The 15,315-nt window shown below is 38.0% G+C and overlaps 2 protein-coding genes across 8 annotated transcripts; one reads left to right on the forward strand and one right to left on the reverse strand.

Moving 5' to 3' along the window:
* The first annotated feature begins 391 nt into the window (after positions 1-391).
* On the forward strand, positions 392-7,302 carry LOC113708836 (BTB/POZ domain-containing protein At5g47800-like). 5 transcript variants are annotated; one of them, XM_027231459.2, is made up of 7 exons: positions 397-683; positions 808-878; positions 3,646-3,811; positions 3,924-3,993; positions 4,620-5,018; positions 5,124-5,846; positions 6,245-7,302. In XM_027231459.2, exons 3-7 carry the CDS (start codon positions 3,753-3,755, stop codon positions 6,758-6,760), a joined length of 1,767 nt encoding a protein of 588 aa, XP_027087260.1. In that variant the 5' UTR covers positions 397-683; positions 808-878; positions 3,646-3,752; the 3' UTR covers positions 6,761-7,302. The 5 variants fall into 5 exon arrangements, with proteins under 5 accessions (XP_027087264.1, XP_027087260.1, XP_071921937.1 ...); XM_027231461.2 differs by lacking the exons at positions 397-683; positions 808-878 and adding exons at positions 1,602-3,031; positions 3,113-3,333; XM_027231463.2 differs by having other exon boundaries at positions 392-878; positions 6,270-7,302.
* Positions 7,303-7,706: 404 nt separating this feature from the next.
* Positions 7,707-15,091, reverse strand: LOC140014729 (protein DEFECTIVE IN MERISTEM SILENCING 3-like). Of its 3 annotated transcripts, XM_072065839.1 has the most exons (8): positions 14,713-15,091; positions 13,816-13,918; positions 13,573-13,687; positions 12,936-13,173; positions 12,465-12,656; positions 12,048-12,368; positions 10,870-11,095; positions 7,707-8,103 (listed from the first exon to the last, which is right to left on the reverse strand). In XM_072065839.1, the coding sequence occupies exons 2-8, from the start codon at positions 13,885-13,887 to the stop codon at positions 8,059-8,061; spliced, it is 1,209 nt and encodes a 402-aa protein (XP_071921940.1). In that variant the 5' UTR covers positions 13,888-13,918; positions 14,713-15,091; the 3' UTR covers positions 7,707-8,058. The 3 variants fall into 3 exon arrangements, with proteins under 3 accessions (XP_071921940.1, XP_071921941.1, XP_071921939.1); XM_072065840.1 differs by lacking the exon at positions 14,713-15,091 and having other exon boundaries at positions 7,707-8,097; positions 13,782-13,912; XM_072065838.1 differs by lacking the exon at positions 14,713-15,091 and having other exon boundaries at positions 13,782-13,912.
* Positions 15,092-15,315: the final 224 nt, after the last annotated feature.

The following is a 15,315-nucleotide window of genomic DNA, read 5'->3' on the forward strand; positions in this document are numbered from 1 at the left end:
AATACATCAAAACATACTATACAAACAGAGTTTTCTACGGATACATCTACAATAAAGTTTTTTTAAAAATATTTTGGAAATCATCTAATCCATGCAAACTCACAAGTTTTCTTTCGTTCTCATATATCATCCAACATCAAATTTTTTTTTCTTTCGTCATACAGTACGAAAACGTAGATCAAGCTTATCTAAATATTATCTGGGGAGAAATGCATTTCAGTCATTTGTGGGTACATATTCAGGGCAGGGGGGAAATTAGGAAAGCCACTCCTTTTCACCTTTTTCCCATTCTATTCAAGTAGATAATGATAACGTGCTTTTGATACATTACTAAGTTGACTACTCCCATGTAAGAGCAAAGCCCCCCATGCCCAAAGCTATCCTCCGTGTAATTGCTAGATTCCCCCGCCAACCCTTATCCTCGAACCGCCCCCACCCCCTTCCCCAAAGAGAAAAAAAGGGTGCTTAGTAGTAGGAGAGACTAGCTAGCAGCCTAGCCAGCGTAGCACTTGATCGATGTAGAATGCTACGCAGCGCTCGATCTTTTCTGGTCTTTGCTCCCTCCAACAGTCCTACGTCTTTTGTAGGGTTTAGTGTCCAACTCCACATATCGGCGGCCTTCTTCCCTCTCTCTCTCTCTCTCTCTGGACTCATCATCACATGCATGACAAACCAAATATTCCGTCCGTCCTTTCTATCCTGCCTGCTCTTTTTTCTTTTCCCCCCCTTCCCGTTTTTATACAAAGCATTGATCCAAGCATGTTTGTTTTCTTACACCTGAGTGGTGGTGATTCTCTTCTCTTGCAGCCTCCTCCAAACTTTGCGGACGGTTGCGGTCTGAGTTAAGATTCCGGGTGGTTCTTAACAAGAATATTTTGGTATGTTCATCTCCAATTAGCTCCATGCTTTTGCTGTTTTAATTGCATCAGTTCAAATGATTTGAGATGGATGGTTGAGTGACTTAAATGTATTTCGCAAGGAAAAAGGAATCCTGTTATAATAATAATAATAATACAATTACTGTGCGCGCGCTCGTGTTTGTGTCCTTTTCTTTTTCTTTTTCTTTTTCTTTTTCTTTTTGTAGAGAAAGTAGTAGGCTAGTAGTGAGTGAGCGACCTTACGAAGAAAAGAAAATCCAATCGAGTATGGACAAAGAAGCCAGGCGGGGGACTAGTCGACAACTAGCTACGCACCTGCCTGCTAGCTAAGAGCAGATTCGTCCCCTTCTTCGGATTTTAATTTTCCAGTTGAATTCCCAATGATTGTTGGTGCATAATTACTGGCACGCTCACCAACGCTAGCTTCTACTAGTACTTTAATTACTCACGGGAATTGGGATTTACTACTAGAAATTTGCTACTATACTACTTGCTTCTCTCTCTCTCTCTCTCTCTCTCTATATATATATATATAGATATATAGATATATAGATATATTTGCTGGTGGTTAATTTATACTCCTACTAATCTAATTAGGAAACAAGCAGAAGGGACTGACTAGCTAGAGACACTTCTTTCTTTCAAAATGAATGGATTGATAACGTGTCAGTTGCTTACCATTTTTTTCCCTTTCTTTTTGGAGAAACGACATGATAATATATGGAGTAGTAGCAAAAGAATGGAGTATTTATTTTTTTTGTAAACAGAAAAAAAGGAAAAAATGCTCTTTATTTTTGGCTGGGCTGCTGTTCATTTTAAGTCCGTCCATCCATCTTCCTTTTCTCTTAATTAGCCGCTGCATCGATCTCCTTCTTCCCTCCCGACAACTGCAAGGCAACAGCCATTGTGGGCGTCGGAGGAATATTGCGATGGAGCCCGCGTGTCGCGTAGAAGAGTAATTAAATTATGAGATGAGGATTACGTTCTGCATGCAATGCATTTCTGAGGACCAAAGTGCAATTACAGATCACGTTATGTCTTTAAGGATCAGTCTGAGTACCTGCTGCAGGCTCCAATACATTTAATACTAACTGTTCAACAATTTAGATTAGTCGTATACGTACTCGATCTAATATTGGCCGAACATATACATATATACATATACAAGCGTACGTGCAAGATTGAAAAGATTTTTGTGCTTAATTAATTAATCTTCTCTCTTACGTTACAATGCTTACTGTATGTATGTATATATATGAGAGCAGTATTCTCCTGATTGATAATGTTTTGCATTTGGTTTATACTTCATCATTATGTTTGAGGTTTTATTTAGCACCCACCATTATCGATCTTCTTATTCCACGCTCTCGCATCAGTAAGTTAACGGCAAAGCATGCAGCAGAGGATCCAAAATTAATCATTATTTTTTATCTTAATTTCCTTTTTTTCTTAAACGTTATATTATATATGCGTAGTAGTAGTGTTAACTTCACTTTGTTTAGTTCTGATGCAAATGAATGCCAATTAGGATTTGAGGAGTTTATAAATGAAAGAAACCACATAGAGGTAGGTAGGTAGAAATGAAAAATTAATACATGTAAGAGTAGTAGTATCCCCCCCGCGGGATGAACATAAAATGCTGTCCTGTTTTCAGCAAATCATCATGAATCACGATGTTATATATGTTACCTCTTCTTCTTAATTCCCAGAGTAGTCAGAAATGAGATGCCGTATATTATATATGAGGAGGACGACCGTAATTATAAGGTGAGTTGGGAATGATGGGGCCTAGGCCCTGCAGGGTATTACTTACTAATCCTTGTCCTAGCTAACAAACACTAGTAATATTGAAGTTGAAGATATACATATATATATGTACAGTACCTTCCTAGCTAGGCGGTCATATATAATCCTAGTCCTATTACATTTCTTTTTTTTTTTTGGCATTAATCATCCAGATTAAAGTGCAATATGACAGCCCAAAAGTTGGAGTCGGTGTTTCCAATGTATGTTTGTTTTCTTCTTCTTCTTCTTCTTCTTCTTTTACTCCATGGTAAATGGAATACAAGGAGTAACATCATACTACTGGAAGAAAGAAAGAATTTAGGGTTGCATCTCAAAGGAATAATCTGAAGTCAGCAAAGAAATGCATGGTATAAGCTAGATTGCTGTAATTAATACACTACTTTTTATCTTTCTTCCAATTTCCACTAAGTTTTTCCTGTCTTCTGCAGATCGATTTGTACTTTTTCTTCCATCTTGTATAGCTCTTTTGTAGCTCGGTGCTCGCCGAAGCTTTTGTAGCTAGCTCAGAAAGCGTATTAGGACATCCTAAACTGAAGCAGTTGTTCGCCTTTGTCCTATTCCCATTCCTAGTACTTATAATGGAGGATCAAAATCATTTTTACGGAAATTAATAAAACATTCTCCCTCGATTGCATTGCATCATCCGCTGGTATGGTATCTACTAGCAAAATCTCATTCCTTCTGCATCTTCCTGTTTGATGCTCGATTCTTGCATACTACTTAGTCTGCTCGTATCCAATTGCCTTTTTTAAGTGTTAATTTGTGTGCATGATATATTATTGAGATAAGAGTCCTTTCTCTTCTCTAACAGCCTATTCTGAGGATGTATACAAACTAACGTCCAATTGACATCATATCTGCACTCTTTTCCTTTTAATTAATTCCTGCATGCAGCTACGGATAGATGCTTTCAGGCTGAGTTCAACTAATGACGAGATATATTCGACTTTCAATGTTTCAGAAATTTGAGCACACCGAGTCCAGATTGCAGCTTATGCCATTTCTGAAATGCTTAATGCAACACAGTAGAAAAAAGTAAAAGGAAAAAAAAAAAGCAAAGCAGCCAGAATGAAATTTATGAAGCTTGGGACAAGACCGGACACCTTCTATACAGAAGAGGCCACCAGGTACAATGCATGAATCTTAAGCAAAAATTGGAACGGAACTAGGTTGCCATCATGATAAAATTAATAGAAATGTATCTGCCTAACGCAATCTGTTTCGTAAATATTGATGCAGGACTGTAATTTCAGGGGTGCCTACTGACCTCACTGTTCGCATCAACAACATTTCATATCACCTTCACAAGGTATGAATGATACATAGGAAAAGGGAAAAAAGAAAAGAAAAAGGATTTGTTATGTTTTGAGTTCTATATGTTCGTTCCCCTTGTGTGATGTGATGGTTTGGCTTCATAATGGAAACCAATAGGCGCAACCCAAAAAGCTGTACTGCAATGAGAATTTGAAAGGTATTAGATAGAACTCACAGTATACTCAGCAATGAGGAAACATGAGATATCCATAATAGGATAGCGTATGAATCTACGAGACGAAAATGGTAGCCGAGCCGAGAAGTGAGAATCACTATCACAAGCCTCAGGACATTCACAACTGTCATAACAAATCAGTATGCGGAATATATAGGAGCCCAAGGCTACCCGAGGATTAATAAGAAAAGGACAAGGGACAAGAACAGCATGTCTTGCACCTTTTAATATGCCAATCTCGGAGATTCATCGTCATAACCTGATTTTACGCAACTGGTTTTTGAAAAACAAACAATCCCTGGACCATTTTTAACTCAAAGAGAATTTTATGCACATTAAATGACTCCTGTTCCTACTGCAAGCTACGGAAGCATACCATTTTTCGCATTTACACTTGCGATTATTAGGATCCTGTGCATGAGTTCTAGAATTTTTTCCAACTGCAGCTTCCGCTACTTCCAAAGTGTGGCCTCCTGCAACAACTTTGCTCAGTCTCTGAGGAATCTGGAAATGTTACTCTTGAGCTGCATGATATTCCTGGAGGAGAAAATGCTTTCGAGCTGTGTGCAAAATTTTGCTATGGAATCACAATCAATCTCAGTGCTCATAATTTTGTATCTGCTTTCTGTGCTGCAAAGTTCCTCCGAATGACTGAAGCAGTTGAGAAGGGAAACTTCGTTGCAAAGCTAGAGGCTTTCTTCACTTCGTGCATTCTGGAAGGCTGGAAAGATTCCATTGTCACATTGCGGAGCACTGGAAAGGTTCCTGAGTGGTCAGAGAATCTTGGGATCATTAGAAGATGCATTGACTCTATTCTTGAGAAAATACTGAAACCTCCAGCAAAGGTCAGAGATATTCTGAATCCTAATTTATTCTGATTGGCTCCAAAGACTAGCCAATATCTTCCATTTTAGACATTAGTATTTAATTTGCGTAAAGGACATTTGTAGGTCACATGGTCCTTCACTTACACTAGGCTGGGATATGAACGAAAAGGTCACCATTCCGTACCACGAGACTGGTGGACAGAGGATGTATCTGACCTTGATTTAGACCCCTTCAGATGCATCATTGCTGCCGTAAGGTCCACCAACATTCTACCTCCTCAGCTGATTGGTGAAGCTTTGCACGTCTATGCATGTCGTTGGCTACCAGATCTTACAAAGACCAGTGGATCTTCTGAAAGTTCAGGTGCCCAATCTGCCCAAAGGAAACAGCAAATCCTTGAAACCATTGTTAGCTTGATTCCGGTAGATGGAGGATCTGTCTCAGTCGGATTCCTACTGAGACTCCTCAGCTTGGCAAATCTCCTAGCGGTTTCTCCAGTAATAAAGGCTGAACTCATACGGAGATCAGGCCAGCAACTAGAGGAGGCAAAGCCGAATGACCTGCTGGTTCCCTCTTGTAATTGTGATGATCATTATTCCTATGACATTGACTTGGTTGGGGCACTACTAGAAAGTTTCTTGAGGCTGTGGAAGAGACGATCAAGAGAGAGGCAATCCATTAAGTCAATCATTAATGTGGGAAAGCTCGTTGACTCTTATCTTCAAGCGGTCGCAATGGATGTCAATATGCCGGTGCAGAAAGTGGTTTCATTAGCTGAAGCTGTTCCAGAAATTGCGCGACCTCAGCATGATCAACTGTACAAGGCAATCAACCTTTATCTCAAGGTAAGCTTCAATCGTCATGAAATGGGACTTGGGCACAAATGCCAACAGCAGATTCCTTGTTCTCTCAAAACCTGCTACTACTAGTGTTTGTGTAGCCATGATGCCGTAATTTGACTGCAACTAAACACGGACACAGGAAAGAATAGATAGTATAGTTTGTGTGCACGCACTATCTAGTTGACCATTAAATGGAATGCTTTGTGGGGCAAAGAAAAAAAAGAATGAGAAGCATGCAATATTTGCCTTTGGAGCATTTCAATTCCATGTTAATTTATCAAACATAAAATGCATGCAGGACGACCAAATAAATGCACGCTTTTAAAAAAAAAAAAAAAAAAAAAATGCTTGTGTATATCTTCACTGTCTACACTGCTAGTTGCTCACAAATGTCTGCCCAGGAGCATCCTGGTCTGGCCAAAGCAGATAAGAAGCAGCTCTGCCGCATTCTTGACTGCCAGAAGTTGCCTCCGGAGATACGTTTGCATGCAGTGAGAAATGAGAATCTACCTTTGAGAACTATTGTGCAGGCACTCTTCTTCGACCAAGGAAGAGGCTACAGGGGAAAAGATCAAAAACTTCCAACTGGAGAGCAATTTCGCAGCTGGCAACAGATCTCACAACTTTGCACGGATGATATGAGCAAACCTAAATTGCGTTCAAGTAAAGAATCACCTGAAGCAGAGGGACTCAAACACCATGCACCCGTTGCAAGCAAACGAGTAAATAAAAATTTGAGCAAGTCAGATGGCAGGCCGGGCATGGAACCCACATCAGACACTCCTAGACACGATGGTGCCGTAAGAGATTCAAGGAAAGGCAAGGAAGTCAGAGACCGCAATAACGGGAGTAAGCCCGAGCATCTCCAGATCTTAGCCAGGAGAACAGGATCGCACCACAGCCAGGGTAAAAGCTGAGAGAGCTAGCACAAACGTAGTCGAGTATATTCTCCTGTAGATAAATAAAACGCAGATTTCTAATCAGAGCTCATCTTTGGACATGCCGATCACCAATTTGTACAGCACTCAAATTGAAACTATTCCCAGTAGTCCATTGAAGCTGTTGCTCACTGAAGGAGTGACTCAAAAAACTCCAATAAAGCTATATCCTAGTAGCAGGTAGCGGAGTGACTCAATGGTAAATTCTTTCCACGTTTCAGCGGAGAACTCGAGTATACTTCAGCAAGAAACCATTCAGCAATATGTTTACTCAAGTACACTTCAGCAAGAAACCATTCAGCAATATGTTTACCGTATTTAGTAATGCTTTTTCTTCTATTCTTGAAGCATGATTTCCGACATGATTGTTCAGCAGAAGAAACTACTCCATATCTGCTCCATTTGGGGCCTAAACCACTTAGAGATTTTCCTCTTTAGGTGCTAAGATCTGTAGCTTTTTCTTGTTTAAGTTGCATCACACTATTAAAGTTCCTTCACTGAATAATTCCCTCGTTTGATAACAGTGGTATCTCTAGTTCTTCTGTGTAAATCAACAAAACAGCACCCACATTATGTGAGAAATTGTATGTAGAGTTTTAGACCTTTTATCTTCCACGCTCCATAATAGACTGTAAAAAAAAAAAAAACACAATACAAACACTTACAGGAAACTTTACAGGTAAAAGGCGTCAGTTTTTCTGCAGAGAGAACCCTACCTACCATTCCCACCATGATAACCAGGTCTAATCTATCTGATATAACATGTAAACTGAAATTAATATCAACATTTCATAATAAAACTACTACTCTGTTAGATTAGCCTTTATACGAACATATCATTTCTGAACGACAATGATGAACCTAATGTTTATTCCAACACATCAAAAGAAAAATCAAGGAATTAAATAAATTTCTCACATCGAGGTCAAGCAAATTTGAGTACCGCATCAATAAAATGCAAAACCAAAAGAAGATACTGTACAGTTGCCAAGAAGTTGGCAGGCAGTAAAGGCCACTGCAACCGAATCTCTTGATGTGTACAAACTACTTTGTGTACAATGGGCAATACATGCACAAAAATTTGCCCACAGATAAGCCAAGAGCCTCTCTTAAGTTTCAACACCTCAAGTAAAAAATGAGTGTGATTCACAAGATTGACAAATTCAAAATACAAGTTAACCAAGAGAACGAGGAAACGAGTTAACCAAGAGAACAAGCTTCTGAAATATGCTGCTCATCTAGTCTGAGACTCCAGCTGGATCTTTGATTCGGTACCGTTATGATCTTGGGGTCAATCTCTCGCGTTCAGACTGAAGCTGGTGCTGCATGTAAAGAGATCATAGTTTAGATCTTGTCAAGAAAATATGAACTGGACAATGGTCCATAATCAATAAAACAATAAATGCTTCAAATAATATAGCCAGCTGACAGTCAATTCCTGAGTACTAGTCTTGAACATGTCTTTAGTCAAAGGCAACATAAGAGTAAATGTATTGCACATGAATAAATTGATCACCAAACACAATTTTTTTTTTTAACTGTGTTGTTTATCAAGACAATCAAATCATGTTATATGTAAGATTCTCCATGTCCTATTTACCTGCATCCAACTCATTTGTGTTATTTACTATAAGAATTCACAAAACTAGTCCAATTTATAATCATCATATTAGAGGCGATACTAATAAAGACTGAACTAAGCCAAACTAGAGTTTTTCCAATAGCTAACAATCTTCTCTTAGGTCCTCTGTGTTATAAACTTGTAATACTCATTCTGTTATCTTCCAAGGAAATATGTTTTAGTTTTGGGTAAACCATCGAGGAAGCTCCTAGGTTTGACAAGGTTCATTTCGACCCTATTCACTTAATTTCCTCAATTTAGTCTCTAAACTAACATATTCGGTTTGTCCTCATCCTAAATTCCCTATCCTGCAGGCAGGTTTGATAGCACTGCATTCCTACTTGTGCTCATGAGCCATTTATTTACCTTCCCAGGTAATTTGTATATTCCCTAACAAATTGGAATGTGAATATATTTAAAGAACCATAAACAAAGGACCGTGTCTTTACCGAACATGACATTATCAACTGTCTTTTCAAAGAAAAGCATTCCTGATTGATTAAAATACAACTATTAAATAGTTGAATCATTTTACCACTTGTTCATAAAGATTAGTTAATTTGGATGGGATCCTAGTAATAGAAGATCCCAGCATTTAGTGAGACCCAGGATTCATGCATAAAAGAGTTCAAAAAATCAAATCTACTACGTTCAACTGGATACGTGTCATGTTCAATGTGGACAAACATACTCACCTAGTCCTTATATATAATAAAAGTACATGACGTATAACACTAATGCTCAATTCAAATTTGTAATAATTTGTAATAAGCCATCATATTTGAATTTGACTTTCAGATATTCTTCCAGATTTGAACCTAAACAATCCTCATGTGAATCTACTACCAATTTAGGTTTTTAATTTGGTATGATGGTAAATAAATTGAATGAGAAATTTTAATGATGTATTAAATTCTTCTCCAAATTTAGAGTATCCATTTAAAAAAAAAATGAAAGTTATCAAGAGAACCGTTTTCAAGTTTTTTGCTATAAGCTGCAAATAGAGTAATCACTGATCCTACACCTTTTGGTAAGGAGCTAATTCCACTAACCTCTTTTTTGATGTATGGCGTGATTACAAGGTTCCCTACAATATCCTATAATATTCTTAAGGGTGATATTCAAATTCAGAGCATGTTTATGCTCTCATAAACACCAAGTTGACATTCATGTAACATTATATGAACATGAAAGGAAGGGTCAACCAGTGGTGGTTTGGTCCAGTTGCACTAAATGCTTGCCCAAGGCCAGGTGGAAGGAGCTCAAATCCCCTCCACCTCTTTTCATCCCCCTTTGTACAGCTGATCTATCCCCTTTTACCACTAACAGAAAATTTTGGGGGGAGGGGCTTGGTTTACTACAGTTGCAGAACTAGAGAAAACGTGTTTGTCCATCAAGCCCTAACTTTGACATATAGTAGTTATATATGTAACAGATGAAATCATTAAATTCACTTACAAAGAAAATTAGAATAATTTGGAGGGTCTCTTGGAGTTTCTCATAAAACAATAAAAAGCACTCACCTGAAATAGTAATAGTTTGCTATAAGTTCCACTAACTGATCTCTGTGGACATTTTCTAGTGTCAATGTTAGAACCTTTTCCCAATTTAATTGTTGACCACACCAAAATTGAAGTTTTTCTTGCTTGTTCGGAAAACAAAATATTGTGTTTCTAGGAATTTTTCAAGCGATGCATGACATGCCAATGAAATATTAACGCATTAACTTAAAAAACTAATGATTATGTAATAGTAGAAATCCTGCAAGATCATTTCGTTCAGGGTTCTCAGTCCAAATGTCAAATTGAACAGAGCTATATTTAGTTAGATTTGAATTTCCTATCTGTGATTCCTAATAGCTTAAGCAAAAGAAAAGTTCTTTTCGGAGGTTTCGTTGGGAAGAGAATCTGGATTCAGTAATTCCATTCTCAGTTTCATTCGCGGATGTATTAATAATTGGGAACTACTATAAAATGTCTCATTGTGTTTTTGGTCTTCCAAAAGATGTGAACAATGGTCCTGACTCTAGTTCTTGAGTGTAAATGCATTTAACCTTCCTCTGCAGAAATCAAATGTTAGGGGAAATTTCTGTGAAACTTTCATACTTGGAAGAGATGGCTAACTACAGATGCTATAGGCACTTCCAATTCATGATCTGGTTTTGATATGTAAATGGCGCAAGAGAAGTCAAAGTCAGCCAAATTATTTCAGACCAAACATTCAAATGTTTGAGATTGCCCATCGATAGATCATTTATGAAGGATTTTTCAGATACAAAACACCATAATCTAATAATGAGCATCATGCTAAAATCATTTCTGACTATCCAGCAAAATCTTTTATGAAGGAAAAGATATTAAAGGTCATCTAATGTGTCATACAACTAGTTTTTTTAATATTAAGAGTACATCAAAGGATGAAAGTACTCAGAACATGAACAATTGTTTGCAGCATGCAGCAGCATTACCTGAGTTGAATGTGATGAGCTCTCAGCCAAGTATTTGACAAACTCTTGTTTCTTTATTTCATAATTGAACTTCACTTGGTCCAAAACTATTTGTTCTCTTCGGATATCTTCCGACAATCTTTCCTTTTTCCATTTCTCCTCCTTCATCGCAGTTTCGGTTTCAAAATACTCTTTAGGTAGACTTGACCTTCCTGAGTTTTTGGGAAACCTCAGAACTACGTCTTTTCTGCATGCACACAATTTCAAAGCAACAGAAAACAGCCTATCAGGAAATGAATATGGGATCAATAGATAAATTCGCAGATACACTTGTTTTTAGATCATTACATCTTTGCTACCTCACTTGTGGACACTTTTCTGGTGTTTTGAGCTTTGGAACATATGGACAGCAATTAAAAATACTAAAGCATTAGGCCTATCAACTTCTACTTTATGGATCAATTCAAAGGGCCAAGGTCTCCATCCAGAAAGCAAATCAAAGTAGTCAAGTAAATGGCCTAAAAGATCCACAGAGAATTCAAAACCACAACCACCAATATTTTTAGGTACACATACATTTCACACATTTATTTTTATGTATTCCTTCCTAATATAATAAGTTTCTTTTGCCAAGCCACTCTCCTGGATAGAGCCCTGATCATTACTCTTTTCATGGGGCTCAGTAATCACTAAAGATGAGAATGTCTCCTGAAGTTGATCAAAAGAAGAAGCCTCGCTTTAGTTTCCTGTTTTACTGCTTCAAAACAAAAACAAATATAATATGAAAAAGGCAATCTATGTGGCCATTTAAAAAATCAGAAAGGGATTAAAGCACCTTCAGTATATTTTCATCAAAAACACGGATAGTCAGGAAAAATCAGAGAGCATTTAAGAAACAAAAGGGATAGGTATGTGAACCTCATAAATATCAGAGGAAAAAAATTTAGGACTCTATAGGTAGATTTCCACAGCAGCTCATTTGATGATGCATTTAAGTTAACAAGTCAATGATATGAGTTGGAAATCAACAAGTTTGAAGGAGAAGTATATGTAACATTGGACTCAAAGGAACCATAATATTAACTTCCAAAAATGGCACAAGTTGTTTACTCTCTAACAGATATCAATCAGAAATATTTCCCCTTCCAAATAAGTTTTTGACAAAATTGACCAATGTTTTTCAAGACAAAGCTTCTTACCCTTTTCCCAGGCAAAACATACCAGCACCTCTCATGATCCCACCATCCAAAGAAAGAGCAGCATCAGTCATAAATGGGAGAGCCCGTAACATCTCTTCCCTAGTTCTGTACACCTGCAACCGGGAAAAGAGGCTATAGAAGAGAGTCTCTCTCAGGCCACGGCCACTGCTTGTGACAAAGTATAGGTTGCTCTTGTCAATGTTGATCATATTCACAGCAAATCCAAGAAAGCCAGGCGGAGTTTCTCCATTAGGTAATCGTGGTTTTACTATGTCAAGCCTCCGCTGCGGGTCATTGACCACAAAGTTGCCAACAAATGGTCTGTATACAAGGCAGTATGATGTATAATTAAGAGGAGAGAAACGCTTTATGCAGAAACAAATAAGTGCTGAACAGATGAATCTGGCAACCACAAACCTTAGGTTTTCCAGGCAAATTGCTAGAAATCGACCATCTAGAGGCCTTTCAATTGAAGCTCCAAGTTCATGAAGACCAGAAGTCTTACTTATGAAGCCTTCCTTATCATACGCTTCCAGCGCTTTAACACAATTATGGGTTTTGCAGACAACTGCTAGCATCTTTTCTGTCCCCAGATACTCTGAGAGAAGCCTAAGATTAAGATTTAACACAAACTGTCAAACTAAAAAACAAGTTCGTAACACTAGCTTCACAGAAATGAGAAGCACAAGACACTTGGATTCAAAATAATGATATGCTGAAAGATGAAAGTCATAGCAGAAACTTGGTAAACCAAATAGTTTTTGGTATAAGCTCTGTAGTTAAATGCCATCATCTTATATAATCCAATACCAAGCTTGATAATAGAGAAAGTCGTGTTCAGTTGATAGTATGGAGAATTTTAAACAAGGACTCCAATGTCAAACGAACCTGCTAAGGTTATCATCCTCAACATTTCCAAGAGTAGCAACAACGCCAACCACATCTTTCATCCATGCAAGATGAGAAGCATGAGATTCATGACAAGCTTTCAGCTGAAATAATGTGCCAGCAGCAGAATTCTCATGTGCCAGAATATGTTCAACCATCTCCTCTTCACTACCCACGTGAGAAAGATCCTTATTCTCCATCCTGTGTGTACTGGATGAATGATACTTGCCAAGAGCAACTAAACAAAGAAAACTTATCAGACAGAAGCGTAGAACAGCGTGGGGAATAAACACACAGTATAATTGTATGTAAAAGATATAGTTGAAGAATAGGAACAAAGGTAGACAGGAAGCAAAACATGTCAAGGAACTGATAGATCTAGGAACTTAATTATTGGGAAAAGATAAAACCATGAACGTACTACTAACTTGAGAGAATAATGAATTGGCAAAATAGCATCCTTAGAGAAGACATGAGGATTAATCACAGAAATGCTCAGCTCCAAAGACCTCATCTTCTTAATCTATTCCTCTAAACTGTACAATCAGAACTCGAAGTACCCTTTTTCGAGCACAAATTGAGGCAACATACCACACATGCTGATTTAATGAGTGGAAAGAGAAATGAAGAGACATACCTTGCATGTCAAGAATCGAGTCATCCAATCTGTGAACTTGTTGCCTCAAATATTTGATGTTGTCCTCATGTTGTTTAATTTTAAGACCCAGACAATGAATGTCATCTTCAAGTTTCTGCAATGTCAGCATGAATTAAATTCCATATTGAGCCATATTATTTGAGAGAATCAATTCTGTATGCTAGAAAAACTCAAAGTTGGAGTCACACAGGCATCTTTGTAAGTGGGAATGTCCTTGACAACCTTAGAATCGTAGGCAAATGAAAGTGGCTGAGAATAGGCTCCATTCCTGGTTTCGTCCATCTTTTCAGCCATGTATGGAAACAGCTTGAGATGGCAACGTATCCTGTACAGTGGTTGCCCTTGTATTAATAAAAAGCTGGGTGCAAGACAGAACAAGATCGACAAAAGAGGAGTTTTGTATGAAAAGGCTGAATTATGAATTTAGGACAGATTAGGCGTGGAAAGGAGGAGAACCATATAGATAGAACTATGATGACAAACAAAAACAAGAAAACCCCTTTGGATTGGATGGCCAACAAAATTACAGGATCCTGAATGCAGTGCAAATTTAAAAAAGGCATAGAGGAAACCACATAAAAGGAGAAAGAGTGTATAAATTATCCACTTTAGCTCAACTTAAAAAAAAAAAATCCACTTCAGCTCAGCAGCAGATATTTAATTAAGACGGGGAGTGTGGTTTGGGAGGGGTTGGAAAATGGGTTGGCATAAAAAGCAGCGAAAACAAATAGGGGATTTGGGGACCCAAATCAAGTACTTGAATGGGGTAGCTGCTAACTAGAAATTCATCAATCAAATGGATACGAACATAGGAAATTGAGAATGAAGCATGCGTCCAATTAAAACTGATAAGATATTTAGCTTTATATAATTAAAATTGACCAATTAGAAAACCAAGAACTGACATCATTGCATGCATCCAGGAAATTTCAGATACTGAAAAAAAAACCCAAACACTAGCCTGAGAGAGAGCAATTAGCAGTAGAAGCTATGTAATGTAAGTGTGGGATGATAATGTTAGGCAACTAAACAATTAAAAAAAAAAAAAAAACGTAGGGAAATGGAAGAGAATGAAGAAAGAAATTGGAAGTACAATCCCAAGTGCAGCGGCAAACTTACAATATGCAGAGAGAGAGGAGACAAAATCGTGAAAATGGAGTCTGTCGTCTGTATCCTGTAGAGGAGGAGAGGAGAATGTGGTTACCCCTCCCGCCGCCGCCGTATCGCTATCAGACTGTGTTACTCCGAAATTCACTACCAACTCTCCCTCACTCTCAGTATCAATTTCATGCCAAGTGTGTGATCTAAGAAGAGGCCTCCTCCTCCTCCTCCAGTCTTCCTCAGTTGGGGCGGATTTCGCTCGGGCAGTGTTGCCTTCCTTCCGTGCTCTCTTTTACTCTCTCCCTCGTCTCTGTTGCTGTTCCACTCTCTCTCTCTCTCTCTCTCTGTTGCTGGACCCACCCGCTGCCGCTGGCCTCGATCCTAACGGACATTTTCGTTACGCGCGAGTGATAAAAAGGTAATTTCAGAGACCAGTTTAAGAAAGATGGAAAATATTTCATCATATGAATTTTTTTATTCTTTTATATTTAAAATGATAAATTGAGATTGCATATAAAATTAAGTCGATAAATTTTGATCTCAATTTAAATTTTCAATCACTTTTTAACATGAATCCCTCACATTACTTCACATAGTGATTTTTTTAGGAGAGAAAATGTG

This window comes from Coffea arabica, chromosome 9e (assembly GCF_036785885.1).
Source record: "Coffea arabica cultivar ET-39 chromosome 9e, Coffea Arabica ET-39 HiFi, whole genome shotgun sequence".
In the NCBI taxonomy this organism is placed as follows: Eukaryota; Viridiplantae; Streptophyta; class Magnoliopsida; order Gentianales; family Rubiaceae; genus Coffea; species Coffea arabica.

What these genes read in the sequence shown, in the direction of transcription:
- LOC113708836 (XM_072065836.1), top strand. Translation starts at nt 3,753, where the DNA reads ATGAAATTTATGAAGCTTGGGACAAGACCGGACACCTTCTATACAGAA. An exon ending in TTTCATATCACCTTCACAAG is followed by an intron (nt 3,994 to 4,619) that starts GTATGAATGATA and finishes TTCCAACTGCAG; the next exon opens with CTTCCGCTACTTCCAAAGTG. An exon ending in CAATCAACCTTTATCTCAAG is followed by an intron (nt 5,847 to 6,244) that starts GTAAGCTTCAAT and finishes ATGTCTGCCCAG; the next exon opens with GAGCATCCTGGTCTGGCCAA.
- LOC140014729 (XM_072065838.1), bottom strand. Translation starts at nt 13,859, where the DNA reads ATGGAGCCTATTCTCAGCCACTTTCATTTGCCTACGATTCTAAGGTTG. An exon ending in ATGTTTTGCCTGGGAAAAGG is followed by an intron (nt 11,096 to 12,047) that starts GTAAGAAGCTTT and finishes GTGTGCATGCAG; the next exon opens with AAAAGACGTAGTTCTGAGGT. An exon ending in GCTCATCACATTCAACTCAG is followed by an intron (nt 8,104 to 10,869) that starts GTAATGCTGCTG and finishes CTTTACATGCAG; the next exon opens with CACCAGCTTCAGTCTGAACG.